We start from the raw sequence: 20,391 nt of genomic DNA, 5'->3' as shown, positions 1-20,391 counted from the left end.
TTTTTTTTTTTTTTTTGATGTATCACTCTGTTGCCCAGGCTGGAATGCAGTGGTGTGATCTCAGCTCACCACAACCTCTGCTTCCTGGGTTCAAGCGATTCTCATGCCTCAGCCTCCTGAGTAGCTGGGATTACAGGCATGGGCCATGATACCCAACTAATTCTTTTTGTATTTTTAGTGGAGGCAGGGTTTTGCCATGTTGGCCAGGCTGGTCTTGAACTCCTGACCTCAAGTGATCCACCCGCCTCAGCCTCCCAAAGTGCTGGGATTACAGGCTTGAGCCACCACGCCCAGCCCAGGAAGGCTTCTTGTTTTCACTACTTCCAGTTTACTGTACTGCTGGGATCCCATGTCTTGTTCACCTGAGACAGAGGGGCTGCTCCCAGGAGGCTGGATTTTGCCTTTGTAATACCTTGGGGAATCAGAAACAAATATTCCAATCTAAGCTCCTTACCCTTAAGGACTTGAAGGACCATAAGGAGAGGCAGTATTGTGTACTGATTAGGAGTGTGGGCTCTGAGGCTAGACTGCTGGGGTTCATATCCCAGCGCTGGAGCTCTCTTTAGTAGCAATGTGAACTTGGGTCAGTCACTTAACTGCTCTGTGCCTCGATTTCCTCATCTGTTAAGTGGGAGTAATAACAGAACCTGCCTCACAGAGCTCTTATGGGGAATAAATTGGGTAATACATATAATATGCTAGAACAGCACCTGGCACAAAGTAAGCTCTCAATACACATTAGCTATTGTTAAAGGGCTCAGGACTCTAAGTGGAGCAGTCAGATTCATGTACACATACTTCTGTCCAAGGGACAGTCTTTCTTCATCCCCCTAGTTGAATATTTCCCCCTGCTCTTGTGGACCTCCTGTGCCAGCTCCCACATTTCACTGACTGGGAGGCCCAGAATGAGAAGGGTTTTGCCCACGGTCATAAATGGAATCACTGGCAAAAATGGTACTCAATGTTAGCAATGTGAACTTGAGTCAGTCAGTGTTAGGGTTTCAGATACCACTTCTAGTAACCCGTGCTGCCTCTCCCCACTTCTTCACGCCTTGGATTATGGTTAACTGTGAGCAAGGGGGTTCTTGCTCATCTCTGGGTCCCCAAGACCCAGAACTGAGAAGGTATCAGGGAAGTGAAAGATTTAGAACTTCAAACCCCTGTCTTTCAGGAGTCACCAACCCATAGTGCCAAGGATGCCCCTCCTCCTTCAGCTGGAGGTTCTTTGGAGCCCTCAGCCCCCTGCTAAGGCCGCAGAGAGAAGGCATAGCCCACAGCCACGAGAACGGTAGAGCAAAACCGTTTCAAGGGGCAACGAGACAGTTCCTAAAGAAAAGGGACATCCACGGGTTCCTCCCCCAGCGAGCCTGGCCCAGGCGTTTCTGGGACCAGCTCCAGAAGCCTCGTTCCCGCTCGCGGCAGGTCTGACCCCATCCCCCATTGTCCCGCCCCGCCCATCTCTACCTTCGCCGAGCAGACAGAAGCCCCGCCTCTCACCGCTGCTCTTCAGCGTCCGCGCTCGGGTTAGGCCAATCCCCAGCCGCCCGCCCCGACTTTTGACAGATCCTTAGAAGTCCCTTCCCCGCACGTGGCCCAGCCCGGGGATATCTGCTCCCCTTTTGCCCCCAGTTTGGCTTAAAAGGGTTCCTTCCAACCGCCTTGTGTCAGGAGCTCTCAGACGCCAGTGCAGCCCAGGCGGCCGGGCCGGGCTTTGGGGAGACCCCCGAGTGCGGGGAGGAGGTGTTGCCGGGGCCATGAAAGCTTCCAGACCCGCTCAGTGTAAACCGCCTTGGGTTTGTGTCAACATCCGAGGCCGGAGACTGGCGGCGGCTGGGGACCGGCTCTGTCTGCGGGACGGGAAGACGGGAGGGTGGGGAATGGAGGATCCATGGGTAGGCATAGGGGTCCTTCTGGGGGAGAACGCGAGAGGCCTCTTGGGGGTCGGTGAGAAAGAAGGAGGGCCCGTCTGGGGAGGGACCGGAATGAAGGGCTGGAGGGGTGGCTGGAGGGAACCCACGACTAGCGCAGGGCTAGGTCGAGTCTGGGGACTTCGCCACCCATACCGCGCTCTTCGCGCGCACCCAGCACCCTCCTCTCTGCACCACGGCGTGAAGGGAGTGGGTGCGTGGGGAGGGGGGACGCAGTGGCGTGGACTGCTGACCACCTGCCTCCTCCCTCTCCCACCCAGCTCCTCCGCAGCTCCTCATCGACCCCCTCCAATTTCGGCTGGGGTATGGGGGGGGGGTCTCATCTTGTGACTCATCCCCTCTTCCGCCCCCACCCATGCTGGGGCCCAGGAAAGGAAGCTTAGAGATTCGGCTGTGGTTCTCCCGTTTCCATAGCAACGGTGAGGTTGTTTTTGAGGATCCACTTCCATCGTCGACCCTTTTCACCCCAGACCTGTAAGCCGGGGGCTGAGCCTCAGGGCAGAGGTGCAGATGGGGGTGCAGCCCTCCTGCTTCCCGGCGACTTCGGGAAGGTCAGCGCGGGCAGGCGGGGTGCGTTCCTGCGGCCGGGCCTCGCAGGCCACCCGGTCCCCACCTGAAACCCCGCCTGCCACTCCGCTCCAGAGGAGCCAATAGCCGTGCAACCTGCCCGGGATGGGGCGGGGCTTATGCAAAACGTGTCGCCTTCGGGAGGCACATAGTGATACAAGATCTGGGAGGCGGCTCCGGCGCGGACCTCGGAGAGCGCAGCTGCCGGCCCGGGAGCCAGTCTCGGTCCCCGCGGCCCGCCGAGGCTCGGAGCCATCCAGCGACCCGGCGAGCGGCCTCAGGTAATGCGAGTGGGACCGGATCCTCAAGGCAATAACCCCACCGGGCGGAGGCCCTGGCCCCCTCCCCCTCCACTCTCCCTTCCCATCCTCATGTCCTGCCCTGGTTCAACTCCCTGACCCGTGGTTCCGCCTTAGGCGGCAGCAACTGAAGAACCCACCCCTGGGCAGGAGACCGCCCACCTCAGTCCAGACCCATGGGTGCAGAGAAGGAGGCAGAGCCGCCTCCTTATCCCCAGCTCAGGTGAGAACAACCATTGCTCTGGCCCCCAACATACACGCGTGCACACACACATACGCACACAGATGCACACACATACATCTGGGGGTGTGGTGGTGCTGCTGCTAGCTCGAGGCGCTGGTCACCCTCCCTCCTGTTTGGATATGGGTTGTCTGTCCAGCCCCATGGCAAACTCCCACCTCCACAGATAGCCCCTAGCCACTTTTCATCAGGGAGCCCCTGCCCCCAAAGACAGCCTCCCCGTCCACAGAGCGCTCCCTTCTCCTTGTCCCCAGACACTGTCCCCACTTACCACCCCTCAAGCTGACAGAGCCCACAGCGTACCTGAAGGAGGGACAATCCTCCTTCCCCAGTTTTTCTCCTCACAGACAGTCTCAACAGCCCTCCTCAATGGCCCCCAGTGCTAGGCAGAGGCCCCATATTTGGCAACTCTCACGCTGGCGGGAGGATGAACCAAGGACACCACCCCCAGCAGACCACCCATGCCCTGTCAGTCCAGTTGCTGCCAAGGCCCCAACCTCCATACCTCCTCCCTCCCCCCTCACAGCCAGGCACTAAGTCCTCTCATTCTGCCTGTCAAATATCTTTCTAATTTGTATGACTATTTGCTCCCTCTCTCCCATCTTCCTGCTGCTCCGTGGGGACCCTGCCAAAGTGCTATGTGGGCTGTGTTGCTCCTGGCCCTAAAGTGGACTGTACCTGGAGGGCAGATGAGCTGGATTCAAATCTTGCACAGCCAAAGTTTGACTTTGGCCAAGTCACTCCCCTCTCTGATCCTTCATAAAAATGGGGAGGGGTATAAGAGAGAGGGTAGACTGGGTGAGATGAACCTGAACAGCCTTCTGATACTAAGACACTCTGGTTCTATGGCTGATTGTGGAAAAACAGAACCCTGAACCAAGAGGACATTAAAGAGAGGAGGCCTGAGGGGGGCAGGGTTGGTTTAGAACTCACTGAAGGCACATTCCCTCTTAGCCAGGCCTAGGTACAGGCTACCTCCTCCCACACACTCTCTAGGCCCCTTCTATTAGGAATGCCTCCTAGACCACTAGCCCATCCTGACATGGACAGCTCCAAATTGAAGGTGACCATCAGGGCTTACTCTTTGTTTGTCATCCCCTGCCTCTCATTAAGAAGGAGAGGGAAAAGACCTGGTTGCTGCTGCTATTGCTGCTGTTTGGGGAAGAGCAAAAGGAGGAGAGGAAAGAGAAAATCTCCTGACCAGGGAGCTATTGTCACTATGGCAACCGCCTCAGCACCGGCTCCTCTGAAGCTGGGTGAGGGTGTGGGATTATTGCTTCCTTCAGTCCGTCCCATTCAAAGCCTCAGCCACCTCTCCATTCAAAGCCCACAGCCCTTAGCCCTCTTGAAGAACCGTCTGGGCACACTGGGGCAATGGTTTTGTATATGGGGCAGTCTCAGCTCCTTCACAGCTGGAGGATAGCCCTCAAGAGGTAAGCAGAGGAGCCTGCCCAGGTTCAGCAGGGCCACAGCTCCAGCAGAGCATTGTCCCCAGCTGGGTTCTGGCCTTCACTTTGCTGCTGATGGGCTATAGTTGACCTTGGGTGAACCCTTCCTTTCCCTAGGTCTGGGTTCCATTGTCTCTGAAGTGGGTGTGATAGCAGAAGAACGCAGATAAACAAAACAGCCTGACATAGACCCAGGGAGGAAGAAGGGGGTTCTGCTCCTCTTACGTAATCCACCAAGAGACATTCATTGAGCATCACTGTGTCCTAGGATTGCCACTATGTCTCTGCAGGGCAGTTCTGTGTAGGCACAGAAGGCAGGGTGGGAACCAGGGTAGGGGAGCTATAAGAGAGAAAGCCCCCTGCTCTTATGGGTCCCAGACCCAGTGAGGACTAAGCACTCACTGAGAGAAGTGAGTGCATAGGGAAAAGCACTTTTATTTCCCCCATGGGAAAGATAAACTTTTCTCACCCTTCAACCTGCTCAAAAGTGGACTTGGGCATATTGGAGGGGATCAACTCCTTGCCATTTGAGCAAAAAGGTCTGGAGAGTTTTTTTCTGACTCAGGCAGGGGTTTAATGCAAAGACCTGTCTCAAGTCAGACTGCATCCTGGGATTCTACAGCACCAGGTGAGGGTCAGAGAGCTCTGAAGTCTACATGCTTGTGGGGGACTGACTCATGCCCAAAGTGCGGAGCCCAGGCTGCTGACTCTCCACTGTCCAGACTGGAAAAGGCTGATCATAAGGAAGCAGGCTTCAACCAGGCCCTGAAGACTGATTATAGCCCAGGAGAGAAGAAAGGATATTAGGGGAGAGGAAAATAGCTTAGCAAAGAGGTGAGGCGTGTCTGGCTGTGAGAAGGCTGGCTTGAGAGGAGTATGCGGTGGTGAGGTAAGCAATGAGAGCTGAGGCTAGATAGGTGGGCACTTTGAGACCAGATTCTAGAGGATTCTGGAGTTTCAGGGGGCCCATGGGCATGGCTACTTCTAGCCTATATTGTACCTTTTGGGGGGAAAAAGCCATTCCCTCCTAACAGAGGAATCAAAAGAAAGGCACTTCCTGCCAGGCAGGGAAGCCCCATCGGCAAGAGCATAGCTTGACTTCAGCCCCCTCGGCTGTGTCCCTGGCTATGGACATAATGAAGGTACCAAGAGCATTTCAAAATAAGAGACAACAGGACTTGATGGTAAGTTAGACCTAGGGCAAAGGGAAGGGAAAAAATGAAGGTAACTAAGATTGTGTTCCCCATATCCCAGGGATGAGGGAGAGAAGGAAGGGGCAACAGAGACAATCTGACCATCTCTGGTTGGGAGCGAGTCTGGCTGTAGACTTGCTGGCTCAGAGGTGCTGGTGGGCACCCCTAGGGGTGACTATCTCCTGGGTATCAGAGATTGTGGCCCCAGATGTTTCCACTGGGGCCAAAAGGGAGATCAGAGCTCTGATTTTCCCAGAGGGCAGATGTGGGTGGAAAAGGTCTGTGCTGACGGTGGCCCAGGCAGGTGGCACGGATTCAGCCTGAGTGCTCATCTGGGCCCTCCCACTGACCTGCTGTGTAACCCTGAGCCAGTTTTTTCTTATCTCTCAATTTCCATTTTCACTGAAATAAGGGGATGGTCTTAAAGGGCATTGCCAATTTTGACCTTCTTTTCTTAATTTCTTATTTACTTATTTATTTTTATTTTTTATTTTTTGAGACAGGGTCTTGCTCTGTTGCCCAGGCTGGAGTGCAGTGGCTTGATCACAGTGCAGTGTGTGAGGCTCACTGCAGCCTCAACCTCCTGGGCTCAAGTGATCTTCCCATCTCAGCCTCTGAGCAGCTGGGACTACAGGCACATGCCAGCTTGTCTGGTTAATTCTTAAATTTTATGTAGAAACGGGGTTTCATTATCTTGCCTAGGCTCAGCTTTGACCTTCTGATGATGTAGAGGGAATGAGAAGAAATAAAGGAGGAAGCATAGTCTGGGTCTGAGACCCAATAAGAGCAGGGAACAGGGAGGACCCCAGGAGACAGAGAATTGTGGAGAAGGCAGCACAGAGCAGGGAGGAGAAAAGGGGTATAAGGTGAGAGCCACACAGACACTGTGACACACACAGAGAGACGTGTGCACTCTGACAGATTTGCAGCCTCAGACATTGACATGCTCCCACACACAGACCCAGCCCCTCATGCAGACTCTCAAGCACATCCTACAGAAGACAGAGGGAGAGGCTCTGCCTCCTCCCATCAGACACCTCTGCCTCTGGCTTCTCCAGCTTCCTTGACTATACCTTGAGCCTTCAGAGTCCTTTGGATTTGGGAGAGGGATGGGGCCTGCTTTCTTTTGCACATGGGTGTTTCCGAGGCATCCTTGCCTCTGGCCTCAGTGTAGCCATTTTCCGCACAGCCTCAGGTTCCTGAAGATGGCATGCTCCCCCTCCCTGGCTTTTCCTGAGGGCATACAATTCCTCATCCTGTGGGAGTGGGGAAGGATGTTGCTACCTGCACTGCTCCTTGGTCTTCCTTAGGGCCCAGTGGAGAAATCTGAGGCCCAGAGATGATCTGTAACTAGCCTGAGGTCAACCCAGCAGAGGGGAGTGGGAAGGAATGGACCAACCTCAGATTTGCTGTTTAGTGTTTTCCCAGCAGTAATAATTAGAAGCCCACTGGCAGACATCGGGCTATGGGAGTGGAATTTTCATAAGTATCTTCTCTCAGCCCAAGGGCTTCCTCTTTCAGAGTATCTTGAGGACAGGCTACCCTGGGGTGGAAGCCTGACCCTCTTCCAAAGAGACTCTAGGCAGGTCAGAGGCACCTCCCAAGCCACGTCCTGGAAAACCCAGACTCTGCATGGGCATTCCTCCCAGGGAAGTCAGACAGGAGGGTCTACTCTGCCTTCAAGGTCTGGCCACACTTCCTGAGGAGGGCCCGTACCTCTTCAAACACTTCCCCTGATACAGCCCACGTACTGGCTCACATTCCCACTGGGAAATAACTCTTGATCCTTCCCAAATCTGCTTCCCAGCAACAGCACTTCTATCCACTGAGCCTCAAATCTGAGCCTCTGCCTCAACTCCTCTGTTCCTCTTACTCCCACATCCAATCAATTGTAAAGTCCTGCCAGTGCCCTTCTTAACGTCTCAGCCCATCCACCTCTCTCCACGACCCTTACTCTGGCAGCATTGTCTCTCACCTGAACCATGTAGCAGGCCCCTCCCTGCTCTACCTACCTGCCTCCACCAAAGGTCATCTTGCATGCTGTGGCCAAAGGAAAATTCTTTTTTTTTTTTTTTTTTCTTTTTTGAGACAGGGCCTTTCTTTATTGCCTAGGCTGTAGTACAGTGGTGCCATCTCAGCTCACTGCAACCCCTGCCTCCCAGGTTCAAGTGATCCTCCCACCTTAGCCTCCCAAGTAGCTGGGACTATAAGGCATGCACCACCACACTCAGCGATTTTTTTATTTTTTTAGACAGAGTCTCGCTCTGTCGCCCAGGCTGGAGTGCAGTGATGCGATCTTGGCTCACGGCAAGCTCTGCCTCTGGGGTTCACGCCATTCTCCTGCCTCAGCCTCCCGAGCAGCTGGGACTACAGGTGCCTGCCACCAAGCCTGGCTAATGTTTTGTATTTTTAGTAAAGACAGGGTTTCACTGTGTTAGCCAGGATGGAGTTGCTCTCCTGACCTCGTGATCTTCCTGCCTCGGCTTCCCAAAGTGCTGGGATTACAGGCATGAGCCACCACGCCTGGCCAAATTTTTAAATTTTTTTGTGGAGACTAGGTCTCACTCTATTGCCTAGGCTGGTCTCAAACTCCTGGCCTCAAGCTGTCCTCTCATCTCAGCCTCCCAAAGTACTGGGATTACAGGCATGAAATACAGTGACCAGCCTGGAAAAATTCTAAAACATATACCTTTTCTTGGGTCCCCAGTGACTCGTTCAAGACGGGGCATATCATAAGCATTCTGTAAATACTGTGGAATGAATGCAATCTTCCCAGCCCTTGCTTTAAAAAATTCCAGGAGCGTCTGTTCCCTCCAAATTTCTTGGCATGGGTTGGAGGCCCTTTGTAACCAACCATCTGCCTCTTTGACCCAGTTAGAAGTTATTGAAGGTTGGCTCATGTCTGCTTCATCTCCATCACTGGCACAGGGCCTAGCACACAGTCAGTCTCAATAAATGCTCAGGGAATGAATGGATTAATGAGAAGCCAAATGTCAGTAGAGGATTTCTACTTGTACAGAGAAAAGAGGGAGAGAAGCTCCCTGCTGGGGTGGCCCAAGAAAGCCTGGAAACCAGTGTTCAGGTCCCTTCTAAGGACAGAAGCCTGCCAAGGAGGGTGGGGGCTGACTGCAGAAAGCCCAAAATGGCAAGGAGAGGAGTCAAGGTCTTAGTCTGTAGGCATGGGAGCCATGGAAGGTGTGAGCCGGAGGGGAGAGGATGAAGACTGTGGAGTGCTGCAGGGTCAGTGAGAAGGAGAACTGAGACCTGGAAGGCGGGGGCGGTGGGGGGGGGGGGCGGGGGGGCCAAGAGAGGAAACCTGCCTGAATGCAGGTGTTGTGAGGGGAGAGAAGGCCCAATTATGGGGGAGTGTCACGAGGGGAAGGAACCTGCAGCCCCACCCTGTGTGTGGCAGGGCTGGGGGCAGCTGTGGCTGAGGCAGGGCCTTGCCCTGGACCCAATCGGAGGAAGCCCTCTGTCCCGCCCTCTGTCCCGCAGTCCCCGCCATGGGGAAGACCAATAGCAAGCTGGCCCCCGAGGTGCTGGAGGACCTGGTTCAGAACACTGAGTTCAGCGAGCAGGAGCTGAAGCAGTGGTACAAGGGCTTTCTGAAGGACTGCCCCAGCGGCATCCTCAACCTGGAGGAGTTCCAGCAGCTCTACATCAAGGTGGGAGGCCGGCACCTGGGGTGGGGAGAACCAGGTACCCGGGGTAGGAGAGGCAGGGCACCCTGGGGTGAGCGCAGGCGAGGCACCCGGAGTGGGAGGAGGCGAGGCAACCGGGGTGGAGGGGAGGCGAGGCACCTGGGGTGCGGGGGAGGTGAGGCACCCGGGGTGGGAGGAGGCGAGGCACCCGGGGTGAGGGGGAGGTTCCCTGGGGTGGTGGCGGGCTGGGCGGAGCTGTCGCTGCGCCCCAACCCGCCGCACCCCCCTCAGTTCTTCCCCTACGGTGATGCCTCCAAGTTCGCGCAGCACGCTTTCCGCACCTTCGACAAGAACGGCGACGGCACCATCGACTTCCGGGAGTTCATCTGCGCCCTGTCGGTCACCTCCCGCGGCAGCTTCGAGCAGAAGCTCAACTGGGCCTTTGAGATGTACGACCTGGACGGCGATGGGCGCATCACGCGCCTGGAGATGCTGGAGATCATCGAGGTGCGGGGCCGCGTGAGCGCTGCTATCCCCGAGGCCAGCGCTTCGCCGCCCCCGCCCCTGCCTCCGCGCTGCTCTCGGTCCTCAGGGCCTCCCCGCTGCTCCCCAGCCTACGATCCCGCCTCCTACCACCCCGCGGCGGACCACAGGCCCGGGCTAAATGCTTTACCCGACACTCGACTGGGGGTGGTGGTTACTGTCCCAAACCCCATTTGGCAGAGGAGGAAACGGCTGCGGGTGGCGGTTCCTGAAACCAATCCAGGGAGTCTGACCTCATAGCAGATGTTTTCAACTCATTCTGTCAACAGGCAGGGATTGAGCGCCTGCCAGTTCCTGCTTTCATGGGGCATTCCTTCTAGTAAGACATTTTTTAAAAAATAAATGAAGGAAGACACGCGGGGTCAGGCCTTAGGTGCTATGAGGAAGATATATTAAGCAAAGTGCCGGGAGAGAGCGTGATGGAGAAGTGACTTTATAAAAGGTGGAAAGTTAGCAGCAGCCTGAACCGGGTGAGGCCTTTACTGCTAGATGCCTGGGGGAGAGCGTTCCATGCTGAAGGGCAATTAAGGCAGGTCGGCCTTTCTCTGCAGAGTTCAAGGAGGGGCCAGGAGGCCCAGTGGTGGGAGAGCCAGGAGAGGGAGAGAGTGACAGGAAGGTGGTCATACGGGGAGCCAGGAGCCCCATCAGTCAGGTCTCCTAGTTAGGAAACTTCCATGGAGTTGGGTTTCTGGCACGTTTCATCTACATAAATATTATTTAGTCTAAATAAAAAATGAGTTGGGGGCTGGGCGCAGTGGCTCACGCCTGTAATCCTAGCACTTTGGGAGGCTGAGGCTGGTGGATTACCTGAGGTCATGAGTTTGAGACCAACCTGGTTAACGTGGTGAAACCCCATCTATACTAAATATACAAAAATTAGCCGGACGTGTTGGTGCGCTCCTGTAATCCCAGCTACTCGGGAGGCTGAGGCAGGAGAATCACTTGAACTCGGGGGGCAGAGGTTGTGGTGAACCGAGATCATGCCATTGCACTCCAGCCTGGGCAACAAGATCGAAACTCTGTCAAAAAAAAAAAAAAAAAAGGAAAAAGAAAAGAAAAAAGAGTTGCTCATTAAATATCCATATCCAGTCTTAATGACCACATATACTTTCCAGTATCCTCACCAGCCCCCAGTGTTCTCCTTGCCAGATCCTTTTTCTTCACCCCCTGCTTCTCAGGGCCCCTTGTAGGTGTTCACACCTCCCTTCTTCTCAGGGCCCCTTGTGGGTGTTCACACCTCCCTCCTCCTTCCCTCACCAGGCAATCTACAAGATGGTGGGCACCGTGATCATGATGCGCATGAACCAGGACGGGCTCACGCCCCAGCAGCGTGTGGACAAGATCTTCAAGAAGATGGACCAGGATAAGGACGACCAGATTACACTGGAGGAGTTCAAGGAGGCAGCCAAGAGTGACCCATCCATTGTGTTGCTGCTGCAGTGTGACATGCAGAAGTAGAGGCTGGTGAGGGGCAGGGTCCCTGGCCAGAAGGAGCATGGCCACCTCCCAACCTGATGACCTCTCTGGCTGGCCTCCCAGGAGGAGGGACACTCCAGCCCCCTTCTGTGGCCCACCCAGTCCTCTGCCCAAGCCCCTCCTCCCCTCCATCAAGATCCCTGAGGGACCACCTCACCCTGCAAAAGAGACAGGTCCTCCGGTATCCTGTCTTCTAGCCCCACCTCCCACTTGGCACAGAACCAGCGTCCATTGGGCATAGGGGAGTTGGCTTTTGCCCCAGGAGGTGAGGTTAAGGAGTTGGGGGCCTGGGGTTCTGGTTCAAAGTTATCTTGATCCTGGGATTATGCTTTATAGAATGTGGTCCCATAGGCCTGTCACAGGGCCAAATTGGGTCTGTCCACTTCTGAGGCTCCAGATCCCATAAAGGTGGTCTCTTCCCCGTTCCTTCTACTCTACCTGGCCCTTCCAGCCCCAGCCTTTGGAGCGTTCATTCAGTCCTTTCTTCAGCTAATGATTATTGAGCACCTGTTCGGTGCTAAGGATATGGTCGTTTACAAGACACATCTTGTGCCCTCTGGAAGCTCATAGGGTTGTGAGGCAAACTTCCAGCTGTCAGGGTCTCAGCTGAGCAAAGGGTGCTGAAAAGCTGGTTAGTCTGGGAGGAGCTATTTCATCTTCCAGCTCAGCTCCACACAAAGCTGCAGAAGGACAAAATGAAAAGCATTTGGAAGTTGAGGAGCCACGTGAGTGAAAGTTTTAAGAAAAATGAAATTTATGTAATACTTATTTTTTAGTACCCTTTAAAGGAGCTACAGTCATTTTATTATTTCAGGAGGTTAAAATATACTCTATATTACTTGGTTTCTTATAAAATGATTAAATGAATAGAGAAAATATTAATTTTTAAGGGGAAAAAACCTGAGAAAAAAGGGAGAAAAGACCATGAAATTTACCAGATAACACTTTTTCAGACTAAGTCCTGAGCTGCCACGCTCAGCAGTTTTTGCTGCTTCAGCTCTTCCTTTTTATTACCTTTTTCAATTCGACAAGCAACTTTCTATTACATACTTACTCAGGTTGGGTGCTGACTTCAGAGACAGGAAAAAACAAGGTTTGCAAAGAGTGAGACAAGCGTATATCCCGAATCTTGGTAGTTCGTTTCTGAATTTGGTTTAGTTTCAGAACTGGACTTGTTCCTTCACTGCCACAGAATCAGAAGGAGCTCGAAGAAAAGGCTCACCTGGCCACTGTTTAGGTACTCAGACAGAATTTATGGACCAAATGCCTAAAAATGTGCCAGGCATGCTCCATTCGAAAGGCTTTTTCTAACCCCAAATCTTAGATCTGCCAGGTAGTTCATCATCTTCCAAGTGCGCTGGCTCTGCTTTCCAATGCCTGCTTTCCAATTTTGGATCCATGAGCTATACAGCTGCATGCTTCGACTGCCAGAAAAATTAATCTTGCTTCTTCATCAGGGCTTTCACTTGACTTTCTCCTGTACTTGTGATCAGAAATTAGCTTTGACGTGCAGTGACAGTTGATTTCCTCTTGAACTGCCGGTGAAAACAGTCTAGTACACAGGTGCTGTCAGCCCAGGGTAGGAGTAGGAAATGATTGCTGAGCCTGGGGTGGGGGAATTGCATCTGCAGGAAAGAGATGCAGCATGCTCCTCACTCCTGAGTGCTCACCTGTCCTGCTTCTCTGCAGGTGAAAACTGGGGGATGCCGATGAATAGACCTTGGTCCCAAGCTCTACTGGGCCCTTGGAGGTAGCAAGGCCACTGGGTTGCCACCCATTTTCTATCCTCTTGCTCATGACCAGTCATATGGTGAGGCTGGGGAGTTAACATCCTCAGGCAGGAACTAGCAGTTGTTTATCCGGCAATGCCTCAAGGATGTTGCATTGCTCCCAGGAGCTGGCTATTGGGTGTGTCTTGTGCGGTCAGTCAGCATCACAGACACGCAGATGCTCACCAACCTGGCTCAGTTGTGACCTAAATCTTCTGGTGGAAAGCTTTTCACTGAAGTTCCTTCCCTGCAAACATTGAATCTAGCCTAATTCGCAACCACACAGAATTTCATGGCTTTCAAAGGCTTGCCATGTGCCCCATCTCATTCTATACTCATAGCCCATGGAGGTGGGGATTTTCATTTCTTTTCTCTAGACTTGGAAGCTGAGATTCAGAGAGGAAGCATCCCTTATGCAAGATCACATAGTCAGGAGGTGACATAGTGCTAAGATTTGAACCCAAGGCTCTAAGAGGATTTCTTCTTTTCAGAGTCTCTTCGCTGTCCATTTCTGTCACTGAGCTGTGTAGAAGTTGACAGCAGGGAAAGCTACATTGATTTTCATCCTTTATAGGCTTCCTGCTAAGAAGTTTCTGAGATTGTGGTCTTCCAAAAAAAAAAAAAATAGGAGCTTGTTTGAAGTCCCCACATTTTCAAGCATCCTGTGTTCTGCCTCTGGCAAGCTGTGCTAACAGCTCAGTGTTATCCTGGGAGGCCTCAGAGTCAGAACCCTCGAAGCATCCTGCATTGTCTTTACCCACCATCATCTTCCCTAAGAGAATTGTTTTTGTTTTTTCCAAGCTGGTGGGCAAGTCTTACCCATGAAGGCATATTTGATTACTCCAGGCTTCTGGACACACATACACATGGGTGATTTTTGCTGGTCAGGCTCAGTGTTCTCAGACAGCCCAGCAGTTTGAACACACAATGCCAGGCCAGGAACTAGGACCACCATGTTGCTGATGGGAGGAACCACAGGTGGGCCAGGTCTTGCTCCCACATACTCCTGGGTGTCCCAGGGACTGTGTGCTCAGGAGCACTGTGGCAGAGCACTGGCCCTGCCTTGAGAAGAGACACAGGTCTCCCGTCCCTGCACCAGCTGAGAGAGACTTGCCACAAAGCACAAGGCTAGCAGAGATTTATGTATGACTTGCACAGACACAAAAGTATACAATCAAAACATTGATATATCCAAACTCTCCTTTGAAATTCCAATCTTCTTGCAACAACTCTATGAATTGCAAGGGCCCAGAATCTGCCTTCTCACATACTCTACCCTCGTTCATCCTTTTGGGCTAATTGATGAGCATCTTATTTCTTATCTCTAAAAATTATCAGCAAAGGCTACTTCGGATGGCCACTTTAGTCCTTTCAGCTGTAGTCAGGATTATTTAACTTACCTTTACATCAAAAGTTAAGAAAAAGTTAGTTCATAAGTAAAGGCACTAAATCCTTTCCTGACAATGACAGAGTCTCTAGAGGTAGAAATTTGCCTTGCTGCAGAGAGAGAAGGAATGGCGTGGGATGGGGGAAAGAAAAGAAAGAGAAGAGAAGAAGCTGAGGTCTCCAGGCAGGATAGTAAGCTGACACTGTAAATATTTTTTACACAAAAATGTATTGAAGCAACAAATATTTCCTGAAGATCCACCCTGGGTGAGGCTTTGAGCTGACTTTAGAGATCACTGTGGGGTCAAGAATTTCTTACATGTTTTATTCATCATTCTTGAAAAAAGAAATAATTCAAACCTTGCAATTAAAAAGTCTCAGAAAAATATGAAATTTTCTTTCTGAAATTTTCAGGGTTTTCTTTTTACCTTTGCCAGAGTGTGGGGGCAGGACTGGGCCTGCCAGGGTGTATAGCCCTTCCTGCTTGGTGGAGGCCAGTCGGGCCCAGTGCCTTCTAAGCAGCAGTGGAGAGGAGACTTGGGGAACGGGGGGTCTGGGTGCAGGGGAAGGGGCCCAGTTCCAGTGTAGCCCCCTGTCCCCTCCAGATGTGCTGCTTCTGGCTGTGCCCTCAGTGACTGCCCTCACTGCTCAACGCTGTGCTGTGTGGTGTGTTTCTTTCCCCACTGACAGTGAATAAAAGGTGCGACTGTGCTGAGGGCTCCTGCTCTTCCCTAAGCTGGGACAGGATTGGGGTGGGAGTAAGAGAGAGAAGAGGCCTGGGGAGGCTCACTCAGTGAAGGGCCAAGGTCCTTGTTCTAGCAAGAACTCTGGGAACATGGCATGAGACTCACTTAAGCTAGTTCAAAGAAATAGGGGAGCAGATTATAAGAGACTCTGAAGATGGAAAATCAAGAATGGCTGAACCTCAGGCCGGGCGCGGTGGCTCACACGTGTAATCCCAGCACTTTGGGAGGCCAAGGTGGACGAATCACAAGGTCGAGATCGAGACCATCCTGGCCAACATGGTGAAACCCCATCTCTACTAAAAATACAAAAATTAGCTGGGCGTGGTGGCGCATGCCTGTAGTCCCAGCTACTCGGGAGACTGAAGCAGGAGAATCGCTTGGACCCAGGAGGTGGAGGTTGCAGTGAGCCGAGATTGCGCCACTGCTCTCCAGCCTGATGACAGATCGAGGTTCCGTTTCAAAAAAAAAAAAAAGAACAGCTGAACCTCAGGAGAACTGGAACTGGCAACTGGGCATCTTCCTTACCATCTCTGGGTCTTGCAGGCTTTCATGCCCTGGACAGTATTTGCATCCGTGCTCTTTTCCTGGGCTTCTCTTCAGACTTCTTTGGTTTTGTTGCACAAGTGACTGAATCTCCGACTCGGTATCAAGACTCACCAGTGACTGACAACTCCGCTCTGTGCCTCTTAGTTCCAATTCACAAGCAAAAGGATCTGATTGGTTTGGCTTAGCTTTTGGCGGGATCCCTTAGGTCAGGTGTCCTCCCTTGGTCCAACCATCTGTGGCCAGACTGGACACTGATATGTGGGACCTTTGAGCAATTCCCTCAGAAGGAAGCTAATGGCAGCAGACATTGGGACTCAGTTTCCCTCTCTGCCCAGTGAAAGGCCTCATAAGAGCCCAAATGAGAGGACAGTGGCCAGTGGAAAGAAAGGCCAAGAGCCAGGGTTACAATTCGTCCAAATGGCGCCGTTTGTATGACTTAGGAAAAGGCACCCCTCTGAGTGGAAGCAGTTCCGTAAGTATGCAGCTGGGCAGTGGATAGAGCCTTTGGGCTAATTAGGAAAATATTGCCCTTCCTCCTGGTGAATACAGCCCTGTCATATTAGGGTGCACAGCTTCACAAGAGGAGCACAGTCTGCATTTCAGCTCCTGCCTCTCCTGCTGGTCCCAGGTCATTGCATAGTGTGTAAACTGTTCTACATTGACCTGAAATATGGTCAAGGGTTGGGGTGGGAGTTGGTGGTGAAGTGTTCCTCTCAGAATGTCCCCTGACAGCCCAAGAAGCACTGTTCCCTGCAGAGAGTTGGGGGCAGTGGTGGCTGGAGCTGCCTGCCTTCTCCTGAAATGTTCAATTGCTTCTACAAGGGTTGCCTCAAGGACGCTTGGAGGTGGCCAGCTCCCTTGGCAGGAAGCAATTAGCACAGAGGAAGGAGGCTGACCTGGCCTCGGGGCAACCATGAACCTAACTAAGGAGGTGACTCAGAAGCCTGAGAACTTGGGGCTGCTACTCCCAGCTGAGGCCATGCTGGGGGATGGGAAGTCCTGTCCCCTGTCTACTTTGGGCACGCAGGTCCTCTGTTGCCTTCTCCCAAAACCTACCCACTTAGGTCCCCATAATCTCTAACCCAGCCAAATTAGTCCACCTCCTACTTTCAGCCTTGCCCTCTGCCCCATCTAGCTGCCACTAAGAAGCCACAGTGACCTTCCTAAAGCACAAATCTAACCATGTCAGCTCTTCAAAGGCTCCCCTTGCCCCTCTGTATGATTTGCTCCTTAAATATCCCTCCAGGTCCTCGCATGATCTGGCACCAATCGACCTCAGAAGGCTTTTTCTTCCTCTCACTTTTTCATCCTGCACCCTGCACTAAGCCATTCTGAATGGCCCCCATTTCCTAAGGGGTCTCTTACGCTTTTGTGCTGTGCACAAGCCATTGCTCCTCCCTGGGTCACCCATTCCCCTGTTTCAATTATCTCCTCCTCTGTGAAGCCCTCCCAACTCTCCAACAATTGGCCCTTCACATGTACACAGTCCCTCACAGTCAACAAACACTTCCCATGTGATCTGCTGTTGGCTGAGCCAAGCACACATTTAAGTTTCTCTCTCTTTTTTTTTTTTTTAGACAGAGTTTCACTCTTGTTGCCCAGGCTGGAGTGCAATGGCATGACATCGACTCACCGCAACCTCCACCTCCTGGGTTCAAGTGATTCTCCTGCCTCATCCTCCCCAGTAGCTGGGATTACAGGCGTGAGCCACTATGCCTGGCTAATTTTGTATTATGTTTTTTTTTTTTTTTTTTTCAGATGGAGTCTCACTCTGTTGCCCAGGCTGGAGTGCCGTGGTGCCATCTCAGCTCACTGCAAGCTCCGCCTCCCGGGTTGACGCCATTCTCCTGCCTCAGCCTCCCGAGTAGCTGGGACTACAGGTGCCCGCCAAGGCCCTGGCTTTCTTTTTTTAATTATTTTTAGTAGAGACGGGGTTTCTCCATTTTGGTCAGGTTGGTCACGAACTGCTGACTTGAGGTGATCAATCCACCTCAGTCTCCCAAAGTTCTGGGATTACAGGCGTGTGAGCCACCTCGCCCAGCCATTTTTTTTTTTTTTTTTTTTTTAAAGACAAGGAAACAAAGGCCCAGAGAACGGTAAAGCTGGGACCCGATCTCAGGTCTCCAAACATCAAGGCCACTGCTTGTTGTGGCTTCTCAGCCATGGGAGTGAATCCAAGTCAGAATGTGAGAAGAGATTTAAAAAAACTGGCTGGGCATGGTGGCTCACGCCTGTAATCCCAGCACTTTGGGAGGCCCATGCAGGTGGATCACGAGGTCAGGAGATTGAGACCATCCTGGCTAATACGGTGAAACCCCGTCTCTACTAAAAATACAAAAAAATAGGAATGGTGGCGGGCGCCTGCAGTCCAGGCTGCTCAGGAGGCTGAGGCAGGAGAATGGCATGAACCCAGGAGTCGGAGCTTACAGTGAGCTGAGATCGCGCCACTGCACTCCAGCCTGGGCAACAGAGTGAGACTCTGTCTCAAAAACAAACAAACAAAAAAACAAAAAACACCATCAGCTCTGAGCTCCAGAGGAGGAAGCGTCTTACCTAACTGGGGAGAGGTGAGGAATAGGTAAAGAGTAAAGGGCAGCCATGGCTTCATGGAAGAGGTGGCATCTGCCCCGGGGTCTTACTAAATGTTAGCCAACAGGGCCAGGCATGCTGGATGGAGCAGGGCTGTCTAAGGGCCAGGCATGTTGGAGCAGGGCTGTCTAAGGGAGCAGCCAGGTGTGGGGCTCCTGGAGTCATGCCCTAAGGGGTCTGTTCCCAGCTTATTCATCTGAAGAAGTGCTGGACCTAGAAGCAAAGTCCTTGGCTGGAGTCCAGAAACCCTGAGCCAGGGAAGCCCTGTACCCAGCCAGCTTTAGGGAGTGACAGGCAAGCCAGAGAGCATGGCCAGAAGCCTGGAAGGGTGGAAAGAACAGTTGAGGATCAAGTTCTCTAATCCTTCCAAAGTAGGATCTGGGGAAAGTTCTTTTTTTTTTTTAAGACAGAGTCTTGCTCTGTCACCCAGACTGGATACAGTGGCACGATCTCAGCCCACTGCAACCTCTGCCTCCTGGGTTCATATGATTCTCCTGCCTCAGCCTCCTGAGTAGCTGGGATTACAAGTGTGCCCCACCATACCCAGTTTTAATTTTTGTATTTTTAGTAGAGATGAGGTTTCACCATATTGGTCAGGCTGGTCTTGAACTCCTGACCTCGTGATCTGCCCACCTCAGCCTCCCAAAGTGCTGGGATTACAGGTGTGAGCCACTGTGCCCGGCCCGGGGAATGTTCTTAAAGGGACTGAACCAGGAGTGTGGGCAGGATTCCTTGATGGCAAAGAACAGTGCCTACTCATGGCAGGGTGAGTAAAGGGGATTGGATTAGTTGGGACTTTTGGCTGCAAGTGAACAAAATCCAACTCACACAAGCTTAAGCAAAAAGGGAGGCTTATTGGCTCATGTAATTGGGAAGTTCAGGCATGGCTGGGTCCAGAAACTCAGTTGCGTCCTCTCTCCCTCCCCCTTCCTGCTTCTCTCTCTGTGGCACCATTGTCCTTCCAGATGTGCTTCTTCCATGTTCTTTCAGCTGCCAAAAGGGTTCCCAGCTCACATTGCCCCAAATTAACAACCTCAGAGAAAAAGAGCCAAACCTCCCAGCAGCCCTAAATAAGAGTGAAGAGTGTCTCACCTGGGGTCACATGCTCATCCCTGTGTCCATGGACACAGAGCTCCCCGCCACTGGTCAGGTCTCAGTCACATGCCTACTTTTTGACCAGAGAACTAGGGAGGCAGGGCTTTTTATTAGAAAGAGAGGCCGGGAAAAGTGACTACTCAAGCAAAACCACTAGCCACCAAGTTTCCTTTCAGGGGCATTTGTTGAAACAATGTGGAGAATCTCATGAAAGTGTAGGGCACCAGAGCCAGGCCTTAGCTGGAACTTGGGAAGCTGTCTGGACCAGAGGTGGCTCCATCTCAGGGCAGCATGGTTTCTCTCATGTGCTGCTGTCTGCACATCCTTTCCCATCTTGATCTGCTGCTCAGCTCATTCTGCTCAGAGAGTTTCCACCTGCACTGAGCTTTACATTGCATATAACTGCAGTCTGCTGAGGCTCACCCAGGTCTCCTGGGAGCCAACTGTATTTCATAGCATCTTCAGCTTCTATTCCAATGGTTGACTGCCTAGCCCATTTCCCAATTCCAAATTCCTGAGAAAGAGAAATCTGATTGGCCCAGGTCATCTTTTCAAGCCAATCACACAGATTAAAGGCCACTGGACAGCATGGGGGTGGCTCGCTTTTGTGTCCAGTGCTCACCTCCATCCAAGTAACCACTCTATACATTCTTCCTGAGTGACTTCATCGTTCTCCTCCATGAGGCAGCTGAGAATGACTGACCCCATTCCTAGAGTTTCAATTATTTATTGCAGTGTAACAAACTGCCCCAAAACTCAGTGCCTGAAACAACAATTTATTATTTTTGATGATTCTGTGAGTTGGCTGGGCTCAGTTGGAAGGTTTGACTGCTTCATGTTGTGTTGGCTGGTGTCATCCACATAGCTGCACTTCACTGGGAGCTGAGCTGGGGCTGGGACAGCCAGGAAGGCCTCATTCACATG

General features: G+C 52.4%; 1 protein-coding gene across 2 annotated transcripts; it reads left to right on the top strand.

The window, feature by feature from the left end:
* The first annotated feature begins 2,371 nt into the window (after positions 1-2,371).
* Positions 2,372-15,202, top strand: HPCAL4 (hippocalcin like 4). 2 transcript variants are annotated; one of them, XM_030912826.1, is made up of 5 exons: positions 2,480-2,776; positions 2,912-3,017; positions 9,172-9,341; positions 9,609-9,824; positions 11,121-15,202. In XM_030912826.1, exons 3-5 carry the CDS (start codon positions 9,180-9,182, stop codon positions 11,316-11,318), a joined length of 576 nt encoding a protein of 191 aa, XP_030768686.1. In that variant the 5' UTR covers positions 2,480-2,776; positions 2,912-3,017; positions 9,172-9,179; the 3' UTR covers positions 11,319-15,202. The 2 variants fall into 2 exon arrangements, with proteins under 2 accessions (XP_010352494.1, XP_030768686.1); XM_010354192.2 differs by lacking the exon at positions 2,912-3,017 and having other exon boundaries at positions 2,372-2,776.
* The last annotated feature ends 5,189 nt before the right edge of the window (positions 15,203-20,391 follow it).

Source organism: Rhinopithecus roxellana, chromosome 12, assembly GCF_007565055.1.
Source record: "Rhinopithecus roxellana isolate Shanxi Qingling chromosome 12, ASM756505v1, whole genome shotgun sequence".
Lineage (NCBI taxonomy): Eukaryota > Metazoa > Chordata > Mammalia > Primates > Cercopithecidae > Rhinopithecus > Rhinopithecus roxellana.
This window is presented reverse-complemented; position numbering and strand designations above follow the sequence as displayed.